Source organism: Talpa occidentalis, unplaced genomic scaffold (genome assembly GCF_014898055.3).
Source record: "Talpa occidentalis isolate TD23 unplaced genomic scaffold, MPIMG_talOcc4v2.1 talOcc4.12, whole genome shotgun sequence".
NCBI lineage: Eukaryota > Metazoa > Chordata > Mammalia > Eulipotyphla > Talpidae > Talpa > Talpa occidentalis.
The window spans coordinates 71,055,848-71,082,753 of record NW_023601212.1 but is presented as its reverse complement, the minus strand read 5'-3'; the positions used below and the strand labels follow the sequence as shown (position 1 = coordinate 71,082,753).

Here is a 26,906-nt window from a genome sequence, read left to right as displayed (position 1 = left end):
CCTGTGCACTGCCGCTTTCTGGAGCTCATGGTCAGGTGAAGAGGCTGGACCAGGTATTCTTCAGTGAAATGTTGTTAAGGACAGTGGATCTGAATTGATCCTTTCCATTTAATTTTTTTTGGCTTTAATAACCTGGATGGAGAAGAAAGCAGACGTAGCTGATAAGTTACCCTTCTATGCCGCAGCAACTCCGTTCTCCTATAGTGCATCTCTCTTTCTCATATGACCATCTCCTTCCCTCCCTTCTGATCATGTTTCACTCTCCTGAAGTTAATTTCTGGCTGATGTAGCGAATATAACTTTAAAAGGACACATGCACCAGTGTGTTCAGTCTACCTATTCTTACAAAAGAGACAGAACCAGCAGGTAATGTGAACACATGGGGGAGGATAAGGAGTGCAGTTGGGTGTAGAGTCAGGAGAGGTGATGGGCAGGAGCAAGTTATTCTGACTTAGTTTCCCTGCTGGACATGCAGGAGAGATAAAAGAGAAGAGTAGTTTATCTTGACACAGTTTCTAGATCATGGTAGATGTAGGGATGGCTGGATAGACTGAAAAATGTGTTCTTGAGGTATACATGGTTTGTGTCTAGTTGTCTATACATCTATGAGAGTAGTTTACACACAATGGGGCAGAGTATCTTCAGTAGACTTAACAGCGACATCACTCAGCTCTTTGTGGATTGTGTGGGCACCGTAGTGTGTATCTGCTCCAAGCTCATGTTCTGTCCATCTAACATGTGCATTTCCTGAAAAGGAGGTTCCTAAGTCTGTGAGATGAAAGCAAACTATCAGTGTCTCCACACCACATCCTGTCCAATAGCACCTGCCAGGTCTGTGAAAGCAAATGGAAAGTACCATCCCTTGGAGAGCTGACTTCCTTCAGGAGTCCCCACCTTACAGGCACTGTGTTCTCCTGATTTCAACTGTAGTTTTTCTCCAGATTTTGACAGCTCGAAGAATGTGAGTCGAAGTTTATCCCCTTCCTCACAGTGGCTCATTTTCTGTTCTCCAAACACCAATACTTCCATCCTCCCTGTTTTGTCACTAAGCTCAAATGATACATGATTTTTTTTCTCTGTTTTCTGAAAAATAAAGTAAACACCCAAATCTTTAACAATCTCATTAAAGAATCCCATCACTCAGACATCAGAAGTGCCAGCAACAGCTCAAGAAAGGAAGGTAAAAACCCAGCTTTGAAAGTGGCAGTTCTATGTGGAGTAGATGACAGCAAATTCCAGTAGCAGACACAATGGTTTTCTTAGAGCGTGTTGCCTCTTGAGTTTCCTTTCCAGGCCCATGCTTCCTTCTGGAGGCTGGGTTGCCATTGAGCAAATGACTGGAAGATGGAGAAGATGTATTTCTCCAGCCAGATGCCAGAGCAAGCAGAAAAACAATCCAGAAGGTGGAGGAGAGTCACTGAAAGCAACAAATCCAGGAAGGCAAGGCAATGATATAACACTTAGAAAAGATTCTAAGAGTTAGAATGAGGGCAAGCAGAGTAAGTCACCAAAATGTGCCACCTATGCACATGGATTGCTTTGAATTGAAGGCAATCAATTTCCTCAGAAAAAGTATTTTCCCAAAAACTTCATAATTCTTAAAATAAGTTAGAAAGAGACTAGGAATAATGGTTTCCTCTCAGAGACTTATCTGCATAGGATGCAAACATCTGTATTCCTTACCTCAGGATAGCATGTAATCATCAACTGCTTAGCTGTCTACGAGTCCAATATTTTATGAAGGTCTTGCATATACAAAACTAAATTTTTGTTTTTCTCCTGTTAATTTGACTTTTTCCATCAGTCTTGTCAAAGAATCCAGCAGGGTAGAATGGAAAAGTTTTGACGGGTACAGAATAAAGTACAAAAAACAATTTATTGAACTTAGAAGATTGATGTACTTTCAGGTTTAGGTTAATGGGCTAATAAACCTAAACTTGTGGATGGTTGACCAGACTGAAGTCTCAAAACTACAGTAAAGAACATGACTTCTTATCCAAAGGAACTTTACTTGAATTCTACAGAAGGACAGATTCCCCCCTCAGTTCCTTTGCAACTAACCCCAAGACAACAGAGACTGTCCTCAAGAAGAGTCAGCAGGCCCCCTCTGTTCCAGATCAGAAGAAGTGATCACACAGTAATCCCCTGAGACTCAGAGTCAAATATTTCATTATTCTCACTTTGAACAAATCTTCTCATATTTACTCTCTTCTGTTTTCTTCTTTTAATCACATCTTCAAAATCCTGTCTTATATGTTGGTCTCCTTGTTTAATTAATCTGATTCATTACTCAGTTATGGAAATATATTCAAAACAATGATCACTTTAAATAAAGATAATATATATCTAAAGCACAGAGATGACTCAGAGGGAAAATATTTGCATATGAAGTAATCTCTTTTTCAGAAGCTATAGTGATAGAAGTTGAAATAGGACTGGGACAGCTGCTATAGAATAAAAACTCTGCTTATGTATTTCAGTTTTAACACATTCATTCTGCTTCTCTATAGTTTGGGGAGAGTCTATTTGTTTCAGGATTTTTTTCCTATAGCAAAAGGACTTTGAAGTGAGCAATTTTTAAAGTTTCTCAAGTGCATAGTAGAGAATGATCAATTCTTACTAATGAATATAAAATTTTATTTATTTATTTGTTTGTTTGTTTGTTTATTTATTTATTATTCATACAAGCACTGGGTACAGTCAGAAGTGCAGTGCGGGAGGGTGAGCGAATTCACCAGAGCCAGAGCGGGGAGCAGAACAGGCAGAAGGACCGAAGTACACTGCTGAGGGGAGCAGCGGGCAGCAGGAGAGGTCTGCGCGCCATGTGGGACCCTCCTCCGGTGGCCGGGGAGCAGCCGGGGATCGAACCAGCACTGCAGAGGCTGCGGGCAGTTTCGCAACCCAGTGCTCAACCGCTGCGCCACCGGGGAGGTCCATTAATGAATATAAAATTATACATAGACACTTACCTTTTGGATAACAAATAGCCCATTCACAATTGTTCCAAGGGGCTGAGTCTGAAGCTTACTGATCTTTGGGGTTTCACCCGCTTTTCTCTTGATATGCAGTGGGACACTCATCTGTTGATCAGATTCAGCATCACACACAAGCGTGTTGTTGTTCACTTCTAGGAAGTGACTCTGCCAGTGATATTTTGATATTTTAATTGTTTTCTTTGGGGTGAATTTATCTTGGAGCTCCATGTTGAAAACTTTTACAAGAAAGAAATTCCTCTCATTAGCCACTGTAGCGTGAAACATCTTCTGCATCCCTCCATGGGTCTTAAATTCTAATGGCTTCGTTACTTTCAGCACCATGACCATCAGAGGGTCTTTCTGTAGCCCTTCTCCCCTGGTAGGTTCCTGCTGAGCCACCGCCTGCTGCTCCTCAGGCTGGAGACAACACACGGGAGACATCAGTTAAGTAAAGAAGGTACTACTGAGGGAACCTTCTTCCATATACAATGCAAACCTCAGAAAACCAGCCACATAGCTGAGACCAAAAAAAGAGAAACAAGCTGAGGCAGAGGGACATGGCCGGTCCTTCTGAGTCCATTGATTCCATTAGGACCCAAGATGCCCTGTTCCGCCACCCACTGTGGTCTCAAATACTCATCACTCAGGCATGAAAGTCAGGAATGCAGGATGCTCTTGCAAGGGCAAAAGCCACTGCGCTCGCCCACTGTACCTTGATATGGGGGGAGCCAGCAGGAGCAGTGCCTGGTCCCATAGAGTCATTTCTGGGAGGTGCAGCGGCAGCAGGGATCTTTTTGGCTTGACTTCCTTTTTTCCCAACTGTTTTTCTTTTTTCCCCTTTGTATCGTACATCAACTGATTAAAAATAAGTAAATACATACATACACATGAACCCTAAGGAGATGAACAAAGGCAGCAAGGAAAATTTAAATATCATTTTAACTCAGGAAGAAAACAAAAGTATCTTCTTCATAATCTCTGTAAAATTAGGATTTTGAGTCAAAAGTCTCTCTCTCTCTCTCTCTCTCTCTCTCTCTTACACACACACACACACACACACATACACCTGCTGTACTGACCTATTGTGGATATAAGGTAAACACTTTCAGAGATATAGGTACAGGAATACAATGATAAATGAAGAGATTTTGTTCTGATGATCAAGGACTTGCTTATTATGAACAAACTCTGCTACAGAAAACAAGTACAAACAATGGAAAATACCTCGAAGAATATTTTCCAAAAGCAATGGGGGAGCATCAAGAAAGGAAATATATAGATGAACCAGCCTTCTAAAGAGATTTTTCCAGGGCCTCCCCGGTGGCGCAGCAGTTGAGCGCTGGGTTGCGAAGCTGCCCGCAGCCTCTACAGTGCTGGTTCGATCCCCGGCTGCTCCCCGGCCACCGGAGGAGGGTCCCACATGGTGCGCAGACCTCTCCTGCTGCCCCCTGTTCCCCTCAGCAGTGTGCTTTGGTCCTTCTGCCTGCTCTGCTCCCTGCTCTGGCTCTGGTGAATTCTCTTACCCTCCCGTGCTTCTGACTGTACCCAGTGCTTGTATAAATAAATAATAAATCTTTAAAAAAAAAAAAAGAGATTTTTCCAAACTCCCTGGTTTCTAGCAGAACCTAAGAAAGTTCTATGACCCATTGGGAACTCACTAGCTACTCACTGAATGGACAGTGAGTGGGTGGGCAGGGGCCTTAATTGCTCCTCCTGGGGCCACCACAAGGCCACTGCACAATCTGGCTTGGACATCCAGGTCTATGCTCCAGTCATATTTCGTCATGAAAAGTCAACTTCTAGACCTGATTTTTAAAAGACCATGTCTCAAGAAGGCCATGTTCAATTTGTTAAGGCTCTCAGGTAGAAGAAAGGAGAGAAATGCCTGGAGCCATTCTTAGCTCAGGTAACAAGGGAATCACTTTCAATTTACCAGCAAGAATGACTTCATGATCAGAGCTGTTTAAAAGTGGAATGAGCTGCCTCAGAGGTAGCTGGTTCTGTCACAATCTTTTAAAGTGCAGAAAGTGGCTAGCTCTCTGGCAGGGAAGTTAGAGAGATGCCTGCTCTGACCCTTTTAGGGTAAGTTAGTGTATGAAGTCAGTATTTCAGAGAGATGCAGGTGAGGTCTCCCTGCTGTGCTGACAGCATAGGAGGGAACAACCAAGAGCAGCCCAGGGAGTGACCTCACACCCTCCACAGCACTGTAGCTGTTTCCATTTCACACAGAGTAACACCAAGGAGATTCTGGGGAGACCACATCTACCCACCATGTAACTGTCATTATTCTTAATAATGGTGTGCAGATGTTTTATGATTTCATTTATCACATTCACCTTTGATTTTAATTGATTGGACTTTCACACACGTCGACCACATTCTCCCTCAGCTTCCTTTCCCTGGCTGAGTGCTCTAATCCATCTCTTCCTGTGAAAGTCTGTCCCATCTACTTGTTATCAACTGTCTCTCCAAACAAGATTTTTTCCAAATCTGCTCTAGAGTTCTGAAAACACTATGAGGTGAGGTTGCGAAGAGAGGAGGAGGCAGCACTCTGTGTAGATGGGCAGCAGTAATGGAGAAAAAACTTTCAACAAAAGATGAAAGACAAAACCTACAGAGAGAAACAAAAAAAAAAAAAAAAAAAACTGGCGTCCTACCAAGAGAGTGAAGGGCAGCCCAGGGCACAAGTGTATTTGCTGATCCGAAGTCTACCTGAGAGACCTGGGATGGAATTCTAGAGCCATAAAATAGAGACTTAATTGATTTCTTAAATCAATTTAACAACTACCAGTCACTCCTAAATTTTCAAGCTTCTTCCAAATTGCATCATTTTTACCTAGTTGGAATAACAAAATCATTACAACAAAAGGAAGATTAGAGGGGAAATTTGGTGCTATCCTGGAACAAGAAAAGAAAATTCATGTCTTCAGTGGAAAAAATAATAGACATTGCTAAAAATCTTCAGTTTGCCAACACTTCCAGATTCCTGGCTCAGAATCAGATAAACCCAGACTGTGGGTTACTTTGTCAGTTATGTGTCCTTGCTGCCACCACGAGGCCATCTCTAAGTACTGCCTCACCTGACCTCAGAGCATGGGACAATGACATGCAGATACTACAGTCATCTGCACATTACACTTTATATCCTCACTTACACTTGTCATTTATCCATGACAGAAATCATTGTAAGTGTGAGAAGCCATTTATCCCTGTCATGTATATATCAAACTATATAAAAGCTGATGCAGTTTTTGCTGCTAGAGTTGTATGTAAAATCCCAAAATGGTTGCATTGGGAGATCCTTTGGGAGGAGTCCACAGGTAAGGTGATCCTCTTTTGCCTCTTTCTATCCATTTCCATCCATTCAGATATAAAGTCAGGATGCAGCAATGGCTCTTAGGGAACAAACTAAGGAATATAAGCCAGATGCAGGTACTTCCAGTGGCAACGGTCAGTGATTTATTCAATAATATGACAAGCAGTGTTTTAATGGGAAATTTATATTGTCATCAGTGCTAGGAGATATGGAGAAGAGGAAAGTATCTCTGGATTAAGAAGCAGAGGACATGTGATTGGAAGACTGCTGATGAAAGGTCAGCTCAGGCCATGACGTGTCAGGATGAGGAATGCAATGGACAGATGATGTGGTGAAGAAGCTGGTTCCCACCCGCCTCGTTTACAATGTTTCAGTTTATAACTTCTTTCCATTAGCTTCAAACTTCCAGTAAAATTTGAGAATATTATAGACTTATAATAACAGGACTTTAAGAATTGAATGTTGAAGTCCTCTGTCCATGTCCATAGCATAGTGAAAAGATTAGGAGATGGCAAATGGATGAGAGATGAAGAAAAAAATACTAGATTTGTGGAATCTGTAGAAAACACTTCACTCTCAGTCCACAGGGGTCAAGGGGCATGCCTTAAGTTGGAAAGACACTCTGACAACATGCACAAGCCCTTTCCACCATGGAGCCACAGAGGGGGAGGTCCAGGACAGACAGACGAAAGGGCTGGAAAGGTGGGTGAACATTACCTTTCTCCTTCTCCTCCTGAAGATTTTCTGCCACATATCTGTAATTCAACTTCTTGAAAATACGTATGGTCTTTGTCACCGCAGAGGTGATCCCAGCACTTTGAATCATCAAGTCAGCTACCTCCGTCCTGTTTGCACTTGCTAGTTTGCTTTTGGAGATCTTAAACTCATCTGGAAGGAAGAACTTCAGTCTCTTCAGTTCCTCATCAGTCAAGTAATCCAGGCCCACAACTAACAGTATTCTCTTATATTCACTCTCCATCTTGCTATGCTGGGATCAGCCTGTAAGAAATTCCAGACATTTAATATTACACCGCTAAAAGTGAGTTCAAGGGCCTCCCTGGTGGCCTAGGGGCTAACTCTCAGCACTATCACTGCTAAGGCCTGAGTTTAATCCCCAGTCAGGGAGCTAACCCACACATGGCACAGCAGACCTCTCCTGTCTTACCTGCTGCTCCCCTTAGTGTATTTCAGTAAACCCACCTGTTCTGCCCCCTACTCTGTCTCTGGTGGATCCCCTCACCCCCCCACACCTCTGGCCTATGCCAAAAGAAAATAATGTCTTTTATTATTTTTTTAAAGTGAGTTCTACATTCAACAGTCATACAGTGAGTGGTTAGTATCTGTTCAAAGAGAAAACAAACAGGACAAGGGGGATTTCGTTGAAAAGGATTTAAGAACATCTTCATTGAGCAAGAGGGCTACTCTGCCATGAAAGGACACCCCCCAGGCTGTAAGCGGGCCTGGAGTTCTTGAAGAACAGCATACAATTGACTTTGATTTTTTTGAACTGATTCTCAGGAGCATGAGATAGCAAAGTACAGCAGCTCGATGGACATGATTTGATAAGGCTGCCATAACTCTGCAGTCCAGCTAATCAGTTTGCTCATTCCTGGACTGTGATTTGGTATCATCACTAAGAAATCTTTATATAGCTCACTATCAGAAGATTTTCTCCTATGTTTTCCTCCAGAAATAGTATAGCTCAGGGATTTTACCCTTAGGTCTGTTGTCTATTTTGAGTTACTTAGTGTGTGCTATGAGCTATAATGCAAGATGGTTTGGGTGTTTTTGCATAGAGATATGAATTTTCTCAGAATCGAATGATGAAAAGATGTTTCTTTCTTCATTGACTTGCTTTTGTATCTTTGTTGAAAAGCTATTATCCATGTAGAAGTGGTCAATTTCTGCAATGTTTATTCGGTTCCATAGATTTTTCTATCTTGTTGCAAATATCACACTACAAAAAATTTTAGATATGGTAATTCAGCAATGATTCCAGATAATTCCTTATAGTACTCAAGAGGTGATATCTTAACCTGTATTTTAAGAATACAGGAACATTATTTGGGTGCATAGGAGCTTCTTCCCTTGGGCCCAAAATTCCTAAACCCAAGCCTGAAAATAAATGGAAAGGAATTTCTGCATATAAACATTATGTCTCCAACACTTTTAAATCATTTTCCTCTTCTAAAGATATGAATGTGTCAAGCAAAAAATACTAAAAAATTTGAGTCTGAATTCATTTTTCCCTTATTGCTGAGTAAATCTTAATAGATTATAGATTTTTAGTAATTTAATGTAAGAATCACCCAAATTAGATATGAAGGCTGGGGAATTTTGGTGTTTGCAACAAGAATCTTATCTCCAATTTCAAAGAAAGATAGTATCAGGAAGAGTCTTGAGAGTAAAAAAAAAAGGGGAATTCCTGAAGTGGAACAAAGTAAAGGAATTCTCAGTCCAGCAAGGTCCTTGGAGAAGCTTTATGGAGAATGGTCTAGCTTAGAGGAAAGGGTCAGATGGGTGATGGCAATGGCAGAGATAATGCAGAGAAGCAGGAAAGTATGTCTGTCCATCACAGTGGGGTCTGAGAACAGAAGCTTAGGTGAACCAGAAACTTCTTTCATCCACGTGCTTCCCCTGTGCCATGCTGTGAAGATGAGAGTAAGAAGATTGATCAAAAAATTGAAAATAGGATTATTTTATGATCTAGGGGTGCACAATAAGACAGAGCTGACCCACCTCAACAATGAAAGAAAACCTACAGAATGGGAGAAAATATTTGCAAATAATATATCCGTTATAGAGTTAATATCCAGAATAACTACAGCCCGTTGAATTGTTCAGTTGGACAGTTCATAGTGGGTGAACTGTGAGAGATATAAACTAAACTTTAATAAAACTTACTAGAGAAAACTTAACAAAGAGTCAATATCCAAAATATATAAGGAATTCTAACAACCCAATATCAAAGAAAAAACAAAACAAAACAAACCCAAATAACAATTCAAAAATCGAGTAAAGGACCTGAATAGATATTTTTGCAAGGAGGACAATGAATGGCCAATAGGTGTATAAAAGTATGTTAATCATCACTAATCTCAAGGAAATGCAAATGAAAACCACAATCAGATGTAACTCACACCTGTTAGGATGGCCAGCATCAAAAAGACAATAAATCATAAAGGTAATAAGGATTTGGAGAAAACTGAATCCTTGTATACTGTTAGAGGGAATGCAAACTGATACAACCATTAAGGAGAGTAAAAAGATTGATCAAAAAATTGAAAATAGGATTATTTTGTGATCTAGCAATCCCACTTTTGGGTTATATCCAAAGGAAATGAAATCGCTATCTCAAAAAAGATATCTACACCCAGTATTTTATGGAACATTATTCATAATAGCCCAGACAGGGAAACATCCTACATGTTTGTCAATAAATGGATGAAGAAAATCACACACACACACACACACACACACACACAGAGAGAGAGAGAGAGAAATACTCAGTCACAATAAAGAAGGAAATTCTGATGTTTGAAATAACATGGGTGAAACTAGAGCATATTATGCTTACAGAAATAAGCAGACAGAGAAAGATAAATATTGTATGTAAAATCTAAAAAACTTCAAAAATCAAGCTCCTATAAGCAGAGAGTAGAAGGATGGTGGCCAGGGTCTGGGGGATCTGGAAATGGGGAGGTGGTGATCAGTTAAAGATGATTATATACTGAAGAGGGACAGCATCTTGACCACATCTGATAATTTCATGTTGCATATTTGAAATTTTCTAAGAGTTTATTTAAAGGATTCTCTCACACAAAAAAAGGTAACTTTGTAAGGTGATAGATGTGTTAATTGACCTGATGGTGTTAATCACTTCACAATGCACAACATCAAATCATCTTGTACATTTTAAATATATTACAATTTTATTTGTCAATTATATCTCAATATAGCTGGGGAAAAAGCATTTACTGAATACCTAACATGATGTATGAGACTCTAGGAAAACAAAAAATTAATAAGACAAGGTCCCAGATGCTGGTGGCCCTGCCAAGTCTGGAAATAGACTTGTAATTTAATAACCACCACATCGCACGGTGGTAAATGTTGTAATTGAAGCACATCCAGATGCTATGGGAGTATCTGTAGGAGAAGGGGCACTAACCAATCTTGGGAATTAGCGGGAAGTGGCAGAGCCTCCTTTATCTTCTGCTGCTGGGTTCTTTCTCACATTCCACTTGATGTTGAAAAAGCACCTTCTCTGGCCAACTTGCTCCCCACCCTTGCTTATATTACACAGTGATAATATACTCACACAGGAATAATATATATATATATAATAATATAATAATAAGTAATAGTAATATATCCTGACATGCTGACATGCTATCTTATCTTAGTAAGCGCAAGCTCTCTGCTGAGTGAGTTTCCAGTAAGAACTAGTTCTATCCATAAATCCCAGAGAGACTCAGCGACTGGAGGCTTTGGGTTCCATGAAAAGTGGGTTAAGATGAGGATGGAAATAAGCGTGTTTCATGAAAGTCTGTGAGGCACAGGCACCCTCACCGCCCCCCTGCCAAGCCCCCGGCCACCTGGGCGCTGCGAACATTCACCCTGGAGCCTTATTTTCCCAAGAAATGTATCAGAGCCAGTGCCAGCTACAGGACCCCAGGCACAGAGGATGGAGCGGGGGCCACAGTCTGGAGAAGGCAGCTTACGTGAGTGAACACACAGAAAGCAAGACCTCCAAGGCCTCCCTTCCTGGACAGGGAATGACACCAGCTCACGTGATGAGCAGGGTTTCCTTGAGGATGGATGACAACCAGCTCAGGCCATGGGGAACAGATGATGGGGAAGGAAGTTATCAGCACTAAAATCCAGTCTGAGGGAAGGGGAGCAGAGGAGGACACAGAGAAAGGCACACCATTTAAACTACAAAACACCCAGGAGAGAAGGTTTAAACCCTTAAAAACAGATGACATCCAGGGATGATGGTGTTGGCTGCTGCGAAGCAGCACCTTAGCAAAACAGAGTATCCTGTTAGCCCTGGAAGGAAAACAGCCTTCAGCCTGGTATCCTACATGCAGCTCATCACCTTACATATGTGTCAGGAAGGAATAAAACTTTTCAGGGAATGCCAAGTTTGGCAGTGAAGAGAAGTCTCAGAACCTAGTCAGAGAACAGCTTGTGCAAGTTGAAGCCAAAGGACAGAGAGTTCAGGAGGACACAGGCCGAGGGAGAGATGCTGGTCTGCCTGGGCTCTTGGAAACAGGGGTTACTGACAACGCATCTGAATTTATTTTGGGGGGAATTTTATAACTTGGCAGTTAGGGAAACTGAGTGATCAGGATATAAACAGCTGGACAAATGCTTAAAGAAGCATCATTGATCTCAGGAAAAAAAGGTGCCGAAGGATGCATGCAGTAGGAAATGTAATCTGCTACAAGGCCAATGTGTTGTTTACAAAACACAGGATTATAAACACCAAACACGGGCTTAGCCTAAAATTGTGAAGTGCCTTTATGGGGGAAATCTGCATATGATGAAAAGCAATCCTGGTCTTTTTCTTCATTCTGAGAGTTGGATTTTAATTTGATAGTGACAAGTAGCACAGCCTGGCAGAAACGGTCCTTTGGTCCTTAAGATTTTCTGCATAATCAGAAGCTTTCCAATTTACTCTTGCTCCTTATTTCTCATTTACCAAACTAGATAAGGAAAAATGACCAAAAGCAGAAAGAATTAGTGCAACTGGTAATAAGCCACAGAGTGGCCCTAATTAGGACACGAGATGGGCAGGGTGAGGGCTAGAAGGTTATCCACACACAAGGTTATCTACATATTGTCTTAACTGAAGCTTGGTATGGCTGAATTGAATCTGAAAAAATGGAGTGACATGCCTGTGTGTGAGAAATAAATGTTGTGTGTGTGTGTGTGTGTGTGACGCTGGATCCCATACCCTGTGTGACTGAGATGTTTTTCAATACAGGAAAATGCCTTACAATCATGGGACAAAGGAGCTCAGGCACTTGGAGCCTCATGTGCCCCTGGGACCTGATGTTCATTGGTTCAAACCTGTCACGGTCATGAGGTTTAACTGTGGTTTTCCCAAAAAAAAGTCCCAAAACAGATGCTTCCAAGGAAGTAAATTGTGCTCCTCCATCAAGCTCCAAATTCGGTGAAACTGTGGTGTTCAAATATCTGCTATTATGTACTGATGGCTAGAAATCACTGGTTTTAAGTTTTCTTTTCTTTTTTAAAGGTTTTATTTTATTTATACAAGAGCTGGGGTACAGGCCAGATGTGCAGGAGGGTGAGAGGACTCGCCAGAGACAGAGTGGGGAACAGAACAGGCAGACTGATGAAATACACTGCTGAGGGGATCTGGGGATGAGACAGGAGAGGTCTGCTCGCATGTGGATTGCTCTGAGGCCGGCGGGGATCGAACTGGCACTACAAAGGCCGCAGGACAGCTTCACAACGCTGCGCTCAACTGCCTGCACCACCAGGGAGGCCCCAGGTTTTAAGTTTTCTCCATTGTCAGGACTTGATTGTAGTCTACCATCAAACCCATGACATCTACCTTCCCTCTTTTGTTCCTTATTCCAAAGAAAATTCAGCATTCTTCTGGAGAAAAGGGTTATGAGACAAGAGATGGACAAGGTTTTCACAACAGCTCCTGGTCTGGATGAACAACTGTCATTTCAGTAATATTCCTAACAACCCACAAAGTACCATCATCACCCCCATTTTATGGATGAGGAAATAGAGGCTTTGGTGTGTTATGGGTAGTAGGGGTGTTTCCATTTTATTGAAGTGTCCCTGGTTCATAACATGGTACAGATTTCACAGCTTTATAACTGCTGTCTCCTCACCTACATTCCCTGTCCTTTGTTTTTTAATTCTCTGAGTTAGATGTTTTCTTTGGCCACTTTAGATCCATTCCAAAATGTTGCCTTAAATTTTCCTAGTGAAAGCTCTTACTATTTTCCCTATACGAATGTTTTTGAAGGCTATTTTTTTCTTGTTTGTTCTTGGACAATGATCAGGGCCCCAGGACCTCATCAGTGTCAGCATCAGATGTGTGGAAGGCACGATTCAGCTCCAGACACCACTGGGACTGTAATTTTTGATCCCTCTTGGAGGTAAAATTCTCTTTTAAGAGGATGCTCAAAACTTTCACTAAGAAAACTCTAATTAACCATATTATCATGAAGTAGCCCATCTCAGACTCATCTTCATCCTGTGACCCTCTTCTTGAGTAACTTCCTGCTGACCTTTCTTCCTTTTGGTTTTTTCTTCAAAAGAAAACACAAGGTTAAAGTCACCAGCTGTGAGCAGGAAAGAGGAATCATGGTGAAATGAGGGAGCTCTGAAGGCTGAACTTTCAGAACTTGTCTCATGTGGTCCTAGGGAGAGGTTGGAGTCAGGAGAAAGGAAGATGATGAAAGATAAAGTAACATAAATAACACAGCTAGAAAAAATGAATGATGGGGTGAGATTAAATTTTCTGTATGCAGCCACTTTTGGTCTCACAAGTGAGGAGGACAGAGAAGCTTTTCTTTAATCAGATTCAAACTGTGTGGTTTTGTGACACCTGAAAAAAGTGGGGCAGAGTCCATGCACAAAGACACAGTGTGTGAATGTGAGTGTGTGAGTGCGTGAATGAACAGGAGTGCATGGGAATGTGAGTGTGAGTGGCATGAGGAGCCTTTGTGGGGGCTGCAGGGAGAGGAGCATGGATGAGAGGAGACACACCCCATGTGGGAAGCTGAGAGGCAGAGGGTGTGTTCTCAAGTTCTTCTCTTCTTCGGTCAAAACACAACCCCATGGAAAGAGCAGCTATTTTTCCAGGTTCAGAGAGAGAAGCTGAGCTATAGGGAGAGACTACCTGCCTAGATTAAAAAGCCAGAAGTAGAGGAATCAAGAGTTTGATCCAGTTCATTTTTCTCCAGAACCTAAAATATAACAAAATATCAATCTCCTCTGCAGAAATAAAATACCAGGAAACATTCACACACACACACACACACACACAGAGTTCTGTGACATTTACCAATAGCAGACTTTCTAGGGATGGATAGAAAACCATAAGATCTACCTCCACATTTGCACATCAAAAGGCATCTGGATTTCCTGAAGGTCATTGGGGTGACACATTAGTCACATTGGATTCTGGGAGGAAAGCTGGATTTCATATTCGCCACAGATTACCTAGAAAACTAGACATAAAATATTGAAAAGAGGATTTGTCACTGCATTAAGAGGTGCACCTCTGGAGTTTTGATCTGCAAGTAGAGTACAGTTGGAAGAAAAATCTGCATGGAATGTCCTGCATTTTGTCCTGACCAGGTCTCTCATCACTCACACAGGGGCATAGAAAACACAGATGTGTTGAAAACACAAAGATGGATGAGAAAGTGTGTGTGTGTGTGTGTGTGTTACATATGAGTTAGCACTACAGATAGCTCAATAACCTAGAAGGACCAGAAAAAGTATGCACCAAAAATCAGTAAGATTGATTTTCATAACTTTAAGCTATGGAACAAAGGAAAAAAAATCCTCAAGTGTCTTAGTGCATATTTTTTGACAGAGCCAAATTATATTAATTTCACACTTCCACATGAAATTTAAAAAATTCACATAAATCCATTTCAGGTGGACTGAAAACCTGAGAGAGACAGATTTAATATCCAGAATACACAAAGAAATCCTGTAAATCTGCAAGAAAAAGACCACAAACCAAGAGAAAAATGAGTGAAAGACTTAAGAGCACTTTACACAAAAGATGCACAAATGTATGAAAAGTCTAAACTCATTGGGTGTCAAGGACATGTGTACACTGAGGTGAGATGCCATTTCACAACCACCGAGGAGCAAGCATTAAATACGAAAAATCCAAACACTGGTGAGGATGAGGATGTGGATAGATGGGAGAGCCATTCCCTACTGGCAGAAGTATAAGGAGAAAGACCTGTTTGGAATACAATGTGGCATTATTACTAATTTTGAAGCTGCTCATACCATTCCATCCTACAGAAACTTTTAGCAGCACTGCTTGTTTAACCAAAAGAAAAAAAAGACTAACTGGAAAACAAACAAATTGTGGTATACAATTGTGTCACTTAACAGAGGGTTAGTGTTCTGAGAAATGTGTCCCTAGGAGTCTTTGTCCTTGTGTGAACATCATAGCAGTCATAGCAGGCAATTACACAAATCTAGATGGCCTATCGTATTCGGACCACTGCAGGATATGCAGCCCATCATTGACAGAAGCATTAAGTGACACATGAGTGAATTCAAGTGGAATATTATATAACCATGAAAACGAACAACAGTACAACAATAAGAAGAATGAATCTAACAAGTTGCAGAAAAATATAGATTCTATGATTTCATATACTTAAAGTATAAAATTACAAACTGTTCATTGATACAGAACTTAACAGAAAAGCAGAGGGATAAAAAAAACTCACAAAACTCAGGGTACTAGTTACTTCAGAGGAGGGAGTTCATGAGACCAGAGGGGTGTGTAGGCTTCGGAAATAGACTATATTCTATCTCATAAATTGGGTTGTATATGGGTATTTTTTGTGCTGTTTTACCTCTCATCTTAAACATGTACTTATAAGTATGATTTTGTGTACAAACATAGTTTTTCAACAATTTTAAGAAATCAAATATCAGGTTTTTTTTTTTCTTTGAAGTATGGGTTATCTGGCATACCATAAAGCAACTTCACAAGTACTTATTGAAGGCTTATAATTTTTAAGACAAGTTTCCAAAATTGAGGATCTTTCTCTACTATCTTGTTCTGTATGCCTAACTTATTTTCAGTGAGCTTTTCTCATTCTAAGCTGCTTATGCTTGCAAAAAGATAAAATAACTAGAATATTGAAAATTATGATTTCTTTCGTTAAGCTCAGTTCTTTTGCTTTTGGCTGGTGTTAGTCATTACTGAATAATTTTAGTCATCACTAAAAAATCAGAAAATGCAGCCAGACAGAAATAGGAAAAAAAAACCCCAACACATGTAACCTCACCATCCAGAGAGACAATTTGGATGTCACATTTGTGAAAATCCTTTCAGATCATTTTCCTTGCTAGATACAAGTTAATATAATTATGAAAAGTGTGCTAATTTGTTATACATGTTTTATAATCTCACATAATTTTGTCAGGCTAATTCAAAGTGCTGGAAACTCAGAATGTGGCCCTTCTCTCTTTTCCTCTGCATCCTGAGGGATTTGTAAAGCAATCCAGTTGAGCCTGGATGGGGAATGGTTTTCATTCTGCATGTCAACTCCAATCAGTGGTGGCGGGTGAGCTCTTAGAGATGCTGTGTCGCCACAGCTGAGCTGTGAATTCTGTCCTTGCCGAGGGCGGATTCCAAAGACAAGGCAGGTGAATGCTCAAGGCCACACCTGACAGCCAGCCCCAGGACCCCTGTTTTCTTGAGAACCCTCTGCTGTCTCTTTCCCCAACTAGGAGTTCTAGAACGTTCTCTACCAAATTCTGCACCTTCTCCCTCTTTCTTCTGTACAGCTTGTCTTGAAAAGTACCTGGTTGACTGACATGGAAAGTGTTGGTAACTTGATATCTCAAAGACAGCATGTTACATTAAAATATCAGAATAGGGGCTTCCCTGGTGGTGCAAGGGGTTAAGCCTCAGCACTATGAAGCTATCCATAGCCACTGAGCATGAGTTCAATCCCTGGCCAGCCAGGTGCGGCAGACCTCTCCTGACTCGCCGCTGCTCCCCTCAGCAGTGTATTTCAGTCAGTCTTCCTGTTCTGCTCCCCACCCTGTCTTTGGTGAATCCTCTTACCCCCATACCTCTGGCCTGCATAAATTAAATAAATTTAATTTATTAAATTTATTCTCACATGCATAAATTAAATAAATCTTTTAAAAAATCATAATAAATGCCTGAAGTCGGCAATGGCCACAAGCATTTAAAATTTTAATAACCTAACCAGCAGTGACACTATATATGATCAAAAATTCCCAAGGAACAAAGTAAGAACATAGAAAAGGAGATGTCACAGTCTCTACTCATCCCTTATATTGATGCTTTTACCTAGATGCCTACGTCAGGGCCTGGACGGTGATAGGAAGGATCAGTGGAGAAGAAAATGCAGAATAGGGAATTGAACTAGGGTCTGCTATATTAAATCGCAAAGAAATGTGGGCCATCACATCACACTGTCCATTTTATATAAAATCCCTGACTGTCATAAACCAGTTTTCCATTACTCTTGGTGGAAAGGGTCTTGGCAGTCAAAAGAGGGCACTGGTTCCCGGTACAACCTGAGCTTTTTCTTGCACCCAGTGCCCTGCTAACAGCCCAGCCCTCACAGTTGAGCTTCAGGGGAGCCTCTTAGGCTTAATGGAGAGGGCATCACAGAGTGTGTTTACACCTGCCATCCTGGAACTTCCTCTCTTGACCTTGTACCTGCTGCAAACCTGACTCTTAACTGTAAAATAAAGGTGTAACATCTACCTTGCAGGGAGCTGAGAAAAGAAGTAGGTTAAGTGTGAAAACTGCCCAGCACAATGGCTGGCTCAGGGAATGAGCTTAATAAATGGTGTTGTGCCATGTATTCCGGCAGAATAATAAAAAGGACTTAATCGATAAATCACCATTTATTTTTACTTCAAACTTTTTAATGGATTTGGATGCTATTTATCCACAGCCTCCTTTCCCAGTGTGAAGAAACATTTTAAGTGACTGCCTTGCCAGCTTCTCATCACTTCTGTGGCCCACTTAGCGCTCCATGGGGAGTGACCACTGGCACATGAGTGTCCTCTCAGGCCCACATGCTGTGGGGACGGTGTCGCTCATGAACATTCAGGGCTGAGCAGCCGCCAAGAGCACAGGTGACACCCTAGGTGAGTATGTGAGGGCCAACGTGGAACTGGGGTACTCCAAGGCCTGTGTGGCTTCCCTCTCCTGGAGGGGTTTTCAGTGGCCTTTGGGAACAAAAAGATATCTCTTTGTCCCTAAATCTCATCCCTGCTTGTTATCTGGGTAAATCCCTAGACACTGGGCTACCCTGGGATTGAGACAGCTCTAGGAGACAGAAAGGCAGGAATTTGGGGAAAGCCTCCCACCTCACTTCCCTCTTCTAAGGATGAATCTTTAAAGTGTAGGGTATGGGAGAGTAAGCGTTAAGCCCCAATCTTAGCCACATCACTGAGTCTTCTAACAGTGATAACTAGGCCCAGCATTCTTACGTCTACCCCTCTAAGGATACACCTATCCTATGATGTCTTCGCTGCTTGATAAAGCATTTCACAAGCCCATTTTATGTAATTTTAATAACCAAATTGAGGTAAGTGATATTTCCCAAAACTTCATACAAAGAAAGCAAAGGCTGTTCATTCCAAGGGGAATTCTTTTCCACCCTCCCATTTTACACTTACACACACACACACACACACACACACACACACACACACACACACACACACACACTGGTTCTCTGCAGCCCCCTCAGCTGCCAGGCTGCAGCAGGGACCCACATCTTGACAAGTCCCACATTCCACGCACACATGCATGTACACACACCTGTTAGTCATGGCAAACCCAATTAGACATGGGACATATGTAGACACAGTAGGAGTGATTTACTACACCCTGGGCAATGCAAGTGAGCTCCAATGCAGGGTTCCAATCCTCTTGCCCCTTTGGTAAAGTCACCTGGGGAAGTCACTCAGCCTGTTTCAGTTTTCTTGTCTGTACAATGGGAAAGAGGGTGGTACCCAAGGATCACATCCATTAACACATATGACAGGAGCTGGGTGCTTGTTAGATGGCAGGAATGCCACTAGCTCATGTCGTTGAATCAGAAATCCATTTTCTAATGCAAGAACCGCAGGCATTAGGACCATGTACCAGCCAGATGAGACAAACAAAACAGGTGGCTTCTGCATGCAGGGAAGTGTTTCTTTCCCAGGAGAGAGCACCCTCATTTTCTTATCTTCAAGGTCTTCAGACAATTTATGGAAACACATTTATAGACATGGCCATGGTATAGTTCAGAGCAATAGCAGGAAAAGAATTTTCTATCACTAATCTGGCTTCTTCAGGACAGCAGTGATGCTTGCTCTTATTTGGAGACTATACACACCACAGTAATAATAATTTTAGCCTCTTAAATTCATCAGTGCAATACCAACTCCTTTTGAAGCAATTTTCTCACATTCAGCCTCCATCCCAGCACAGCAGGGACCAACCTCTGTGAGACACACAGGCGAATTACACACCAGCCTCTTTTTATCAGACCCACTCGCACACCAGGCACCGCTCTGCCCTGAGAAATACGAAGAAACTAGACACACACACAGACTGTCACCTCCCAGAGCTTGAAATCTGAGGCAGGAGGGTTCCCACTCACCAAATGTGGCTACTGAAATGTAAAGTAAAATCAAGTACAAGTAACATGGATTTTCCAAGTCACACCAGCCACATGGCACATGCTTATCAATGATCAAGGCTCGTGTCTCCTGCTTGGGCAGCTCGGACAGGGGGCACTTGTGAGAAGCTCTAGAGAAGAGATAAAGGCAGGTGAAAGGCAATGAGAATGTGGTGTGAAAATGCTGTGATGGAGAAACAGGATGCTGAAGGAAACCTCCCTCCCCCTACTGATCCCAGAACACTTCCCAGACACAGTGACATCCCAGCCAAGCACTGGTTTGCTCAACAAACACCCACCAGGTACCACGTGCTGGGGATACAAAACCAGTAAACAGAACACTCCTGATGGATAAACAAACACACACCCAAGATAATTCTGTTTGTGACAAATTGCTGTGGAGGAAAAACCACGGGGTGCCGAGGAGAGGCTGCTAGGTTGGCTCAGAAGCCAGGACCCCGCTGAGCTGGGGACCTGAAATCCACAGTGACACCGGCTTCATAGGCCTGTGATTTCCATCTGCTCAGCAACCCCAGAGGAGGCTCAATAAAGGCAGACAGTCGGGGTCTTGCAACAGAAGGATGGTGGAACAATAGAATTTAGAAGCTGGGATGAGTTATTGGCATTCTGGAGTGGGGAATCATGTTAAATAGAAAAAAATAGCAATAGAGAAGGCAGGTAGGGCTAATAGGAAGCAAGAAAAACAAGTCAAGGCTGCAGATCTGGAGGAGACAGGAGACCAGGACAGCAGGGTGACAAAACCGGAAGGGTAGCCAGAGACGGACGATGTGTGTGCTCTGAGGAGAAACCGCTTAAATGTTATTAAGGGCACGAAGTTCACACCGTGGGACAGTTGGGCACAGGACGCAGGAAGGTAAGCAGGGAGTGTCACAGACCCACCTTACTGTGCCTTCCCAACATGGTGAGAGTGACCACGTGTCTGTGTCTCGGAAACACTTGTCTTTTTTGTTTTTTTTAAATCACCTGCCAGAGCGAAGACAGGTGAGCCCACACCTACACCAGGTTGGCATCTGCTCAGCTCAGCACCCACATACTCATGTTTCTTCCCCAGAAATTTGGACAGACTTTCAGATTCCTCTCATGTTTCCCACAGAAGCCAGGGAAGCCCTGACCTCCAACTGTGACTTGTGCTGGAGCAGGATGCTAACCTGGCAGCAGGGAAGAGAGACCCTAGAAACAAGGTGAGGGAGGCCATTCAGGTGAGGTCCGGTCCCAGCACAAGTAACCCCAATGTCACACATGAACTTGGCCCTAATAAAGCTTCCTTAGTGCTTAAAAAACAAAAGCTGGATGTGATTCTGGCTCACGGGCTGAACCATTCATGTTGGCTTCTGCTGTGGAAACCACTGGTACTCTGCCAGGCACCAGCGGCTGCATCTCCCCAAGACTCTTAGTGCCTACTGAGGTAAAAGGGGATTGGATAATAACACCTAGCAAAGATCCATGTGAATCACCACAGGCAAACACCACAGTATGCCGGCTGTCCTCCCGTGAGGCCTGGGGGTTCTCCCTCCCACCCTCCACACCCCACTGTCTCCTCACTCCCTGTAATGAAGCTTCCCCCACCTTCTCCCTAAAATGCTTCCCCCTGGGCATTTTGCTGTTGCCACTGCATTTCCATTTTTTTTTAGCCTGTTTTCCTTATAGACTATGTGCTTCTTGAAGCAAAGAATAGTATTGTGTTGGTCTTTCTTTCCTGATGCTCGGGGTAAAAGCCTATTATATAGAACGTCTGAGGGAGGGAACAAAGACACAGGTGGGAAGGAAGAGATGATACCCAGGGTCAGGCTGGAGATGACTGGTGAGATCCCAGGTGTTCTGTGATGAGGGGGTGCACACAAGACCCCCTAGTCCTTCCTGACACTTGTGTCTCTCCAAGACCTGGAGAACCTGGCATGTTCCTCCTGACGGTGAATGGGGTGCTTCCACCCTCGACATTTCACCTACAGGAGGTGGTGGGGCTTCAAGAGAGGGGGCTGAGGTCACTGTGCCCCGATATGGCCCCAGAGGCAGTGAAGTCTGCTGTGTGGCCTTTGGGGGAATCAAGTGAGACACGGTGGTGGGAATCTTTGTAAGGCCCACAGGGCACTGACATGAGTGGAGATTATTGTCACTGAATCTGCTTCCATGTGGTCTCATATCCACACCCCCTTGGGGGTGAATGGAGCATGCTTTCCTCCCCAGCTCATTACTATGGGGTTTGCACCCAGCACAAGGAAAGGGGAAGGCTAACCACTGTCTGCACCTCCAGGTCAGGCCTGTGCCTGACTAGGACTCATGAGGAGGAGCTCATAGTGTACCTCGTGCCCTGGGGTTACAGGTCTTCCTCTCTTCTTGTTTTCCTCTAGCACACTCTTGAGTGCAGAGAAGGGAGAGCTTCCCCTTGAAGACCGAATCTGAAACCTGGGAGGACATCGTAGGTGAAGCTTTTCTTGTCAATGTCTGCCATTTGTCCCCAATCCAACTACACCCAACTGAAGCTGGGCCATGGGATCCAATTAAAACAAGGGGCTTTTTTGGAACTTCAGAAGCAACAGGCATGAAAGCTATTCTGAAAGCAATTTCCCCAGGAATGGTAACAGATACTCTATCATCCTGAATTTTCTGATATGTTAAGCAGAGCTAACAGGGATAACCTACATGTTCTTTTTGCTTAATAAAGTCATTCACCTTTCCCTAAGTAAGATGTAGGCTCTGTGTAACTCGGGGCATGTGAGTGTTAAAATGTTAATGCTGAATATGGAGATGAAGATTATGTGCTCAATGTTAGAAGATCAGGAAAGTTCGCTGGGAGGAGAAGGAAGAGACTCTTGGGGGTGGAGTGGGGTGGGTGAGGCAGAAGGCTTCTCCCTGGCAATGGGAGCGCAGTGGTTCCTGGGCTGGGCTCTGTACCACGCTGCCCAGGACAGCAGCCCCACGCCACACATGACGAAGAAACACTCGATATGTCCCACATGGGCGCTGGATCTTACATTGTGCTTAATTTAAGTTTAAAAACTCATACTCAATTTTATGATGGGAGACTTAACCATGACTGGGATGGCTTGAATATATAAATCTACCTTTTTAACTCTGAACTTTATGAAATCTAAATACAGAGGTAATATCTCTAATTAAAATTTAGCATCCAAGTTGAGGTAAGCTGTAAGAGTTAAGTGCAAACCATGTTTAAGTAGATTCAGTACCAAAAAAGTAAAATATTGTATTTGTAATGTTTATAGTGATTGCACATTAAAGTGTTAATTTTGTGGATACATTGGGTTAAATCAAACACATTAAAATGGACTAGTTTTGCTTCTTCTTACTTGTTTAATGAAATGACTAGAAAACTTGAAATCACATGTGCCATTCATGTTATGTTTCCATTGGACAGTGCTTGTCTGGAGAGTGGACAGCAAGGGCTCAAATTCCATTTCTATAACTTTCCAGCTCAAAAATAGACTCATCCAGGATTTTTTATGAAAATGGACTAGTAATAAAATCTACTACACAGAGTTGATGTGAGAGGTGAATTAGTCCATTTAGTTAACCCAGTTAACCCATGTCAGACACTTAGAATAGTTGATAATAGTGTGCTTAGTGCTTGTGTCATATTATTATAGTTATATTATACTATTTTATTTTATATACTATGATATTATATATAATACTATTATATTACAATACTATTGTTATATCAATGTTGTATCAATTATATCAATGTTACATTATTATATTATATTAAATTATGTTGGCTGGTAGTTGTCGTGGTTTCGAGAGCAGAAAGAAGCCAGGACTGTGAAATGTCATACAGACAGTCTTCTCTCCCTTATGAAAGCCTGTATAATCTGTCCGTGTGGACAGGTTATTGTGTCATACAATATTAAATATCACGTTATATCACTATGGTGCAGAAACTGATGACGTCCTCTCAACTTTTTTGAGTCCAGACTTTCACCGTCTCTCGGACACCTTCCCCGAGGCCCCCCAGGCACAGCTAATGAACAGTGGCTTGAAGTAACATATTCCTACCCTGAGCCAGGAGTCTAGAGGCGCTTTGCCCTGGAACCACCTGCTACCCACCAAGCCATGCATCTTCCAGAAAGTCACTCATCCCTCTGGGCTCCGAGTCTTCATAAATGAAACAGGGACAATGAAAAGTGCTGTCGTGAGGCTTAAATAAGACAGTGGGGCTGAGGGCCTGAGAGCTACAGGGCTGTGACAATGGCAATTCTTTTTCACTTTTAGAGTCACAGTGGCAGGACTAGCTTTTCTCTTTTTTTTTTTTTTTAAATGTTCCTCTTCTATTCTTCAAGCTGCTTTTTTTTTTTTTTTTTTAGATTTTATTTATTTATTTATTTATACAAGCACTGGGCACAGTCAGAAGTGCGGGAAGGTGAGAGAATTCACCAGAGCCAGAGTGGGGAGTAGAACAGGTAGATGACAAAATACACTGCTGAGGGGAGCAGCGGAAGTGGCAGGAGAGGTCTGTTGCACCATGTGGGACCCTCACTGGCGACCAGGGATTGAACTGGTGCTGCAGAGACCGCAGGCAGCTTTGCAGCCCAGTGCTCAACCGCTGTGCCACCAGGGGAGGCAAGACTACTGGTCTTGTCCTCAATAAGAAAACTGAAATGATCCCTTATCTTATGCATATTGCATATCTCATGCATATTTTAGAGGCCAGCACTTCGCCCCTTCACACTCCCCTTCCCACCACAAACATTCAGAATTACAATGTCTAGAAAGCATCAGGGAAGACTTTGGGGTGAGGGTCCTGGTGATATCACATCACTTGTGGTGCAGATAATTACACACCATTATTCTTACTCACTTGGCACAGGTACAGTCAGGAGGGACCAATCTTATGGGGGATTGTGGTTGTCCTGTAACCTAAGGCTCAGCATCTACATAAACAGCCAGAATACCCAAGACTCATGGGGTTTCATCTGTCAATTACATTTCAATTTTTAAAAAAAAACAAACAAAAGTTAACGGACATGACTCATTTCATTAGTGAAGCCACATCCGTGACTGAGCTAACAGACAGCACAATTGATTGGGCAGTACTAGAACCACCTTCGGGGACTTTAGACGGGACTCATGGGGTCCCCAGGGATGTGTACCCAGACCCCACCCAGCTCTCCTCGGAAGAGAGCTCTCCCTTCTCAGCAAAATCAAAACCAAATGGCGTGGGGCCTAGTCAAATACGTTATAGAATATAGTGCAAGCCTCGTTAGAATGGAACTGGAGAGAGGTGGTGGTGGGATGTTATGAATGTACCAAATGCTGCAAAATTGTTCACCTTAAAAGGGCAAATTTTATGTAGTGTGCATTTCACCTCAGTAAAGACAGAAAGAGAACTTGCTGCTAAATATTTAGACAAAAATTCCATCTGGAAGCAATTTACTTGGACTTTAAGAAAATGACTCGTCCCTACAGAATTCAGAACAGAGGACTTATGAGCCCAGAATCAAGGGAAAAATGTAAATATTGATCCTAAATATTTTTAAAAGGGAGAAAGCAAAACACAGGGAAAGTATAATATGAAAATAAATAACACCAGATGTGAATTTATCAATAGTCCCAATATAGGATTAAATGTGTCAGCTCAAAGAGAATGTCAGGTTGCAGTGACACAGTTCAACTCCTGTGCTATCAGTGGAGAACACACCTAAATCGTGAACGGCTGGGAAGGGAAGAGGGAGAGATAGCTCAGCCAAATACGAGCCAAAGAATGCCACTGAAGCTGTATTTATAGCAGAGGGTCTTTAAGACAAAGAGCATCATTCAAGACAGTCTCCGCACATGATGAAAGGTGGAAGTCACCAAAACAATAGAACCATTCTCAACCATTCTCATAATCGACATTATTAAATAGACACACAGATTGATAGTCCCGCAGGACTAAACTGACCATGGAGCTGGGGTGAAAGCACACCGATCCATAAGTTCAAGTAGCTAATTCAGCAAAATATAAAAGAGTAGGATATCACAGTTAAAACTTTCATTTGATAGACATGGGGAAATATTTATAATATACTCAATAGGACTACAAAAGATGTGTTGACTTAAGGGAAAGTTGGCACATGGATCTAATTGGTTCCCCAAACTCCAGTAATTTAGCTGTGATTATGGAAAAGTATGGTCCAGTCTTAAAGAAACTTTCTGCCATGCAATGGCCAATAAGAAGCAAAAATGAAAATATATAAGAGAAAAAATTTTTTAAAGCCTCCATCTCTCCTCTCTGAGTTTGCACAGTGAGTTTATCTGCTAAGCATTTTTTGAATTGCAAGAATAATGTCTACTGTAGTTTCGTACTCTGGAGTTTTGTTTTGTCATTTTTTTTACAGTAAATTTTTTTTGGCATTGAAGTGCTGCCCAGCCCTTGAGTTTCTCCTCCTTCAGCCAGACATCAAAAACCTCTAAACATAAACACATGTCAGTGAGACACTAGCAGATCAACACACCCAGAAAACCAGAATTTCTTGCACACTCAGCCTGCGCCACACCCTACATACTGTTTTCTATTCCTGCGCAGCTAAAGGCATTTCCTTTGGCTAAGGTGTCGCTTGTGGTAAAATCAGAGGCAACTTCTATCCCTGGATTTCCGGAGACTTCCCCTCTTGAAAGTCATCACAGGGCTTTACCCACTGTGAAAATCCATAACTTCCTCCTTATTTTCTCATTAGCAGCTGGTTTCCCTGGGCTGTTACTGGAGAACTTTCTTTCTTTTTTTTAAAGACTTATTTATTTATTTATACAAGCACTGGGTACAGTCAGAAGCGCGGGAGGGTGAGAGAACTCACCAGAGCCAGAGCGGGGAATAGAACGGGCAGACTGACAAAGAAATACACTGCTGAGGGGAGCAGCGGGCGCGGCAGGAGAGGTCTGTCGTGCCATGTGGGACCCTCGTCAGAGGCCAGGGATGGAACCGGCGCTGCAGAAGCTGCAGGCAGCCCCGCAGCCCAGCGCTCAACCGCTCAACCAGGGGAGGCCCACTGGAGAACTTTCCACAAGTCTTACTTACCTCATAGGATTTCCCTCCACAGCAGACTAGGTCTGAGATAGGCTTCACGGAATGGAGAGAAGAAAGGACAGGAAAGGCTCCTGCTTACTGACAGAGAGCCATGATAGGAAGGAGCCTGACAGGTAACCAGAAGAAGTGCTGCTGGCTGGCTTCTGCTGCCTGGC

General features: G+C 42.5%; 1 protein-coding gene across 1 annotated transcript; it reads right to left on the bottom strand.

The window, feature by feature from the left end:
* AIM2 (absent in melanoma 2) lies at positions 1-26,906 on the bottom strand. The gene is made up of 6 exons (XM_054693944.1): positions 26,743-26,906; positions 7,009-7,290; positions 3,688-3,830; positions 2,970-3,392; positions 895-1,083; positions 1-132 (listed from the first exon to the last, which is right to left on the bottom strand). The coding sequence occupies exons 2-6, from the start codon at positions 7,268-7,270 to the stop codon at positions 109-111; spliced, it is 1,041 nt and encodes a 346-aa protein (XP_054549919.1). The 5' UTR covers positions 7,271-7,290; positions 26,743-26,906; the 3' UTR covers positions 1-108.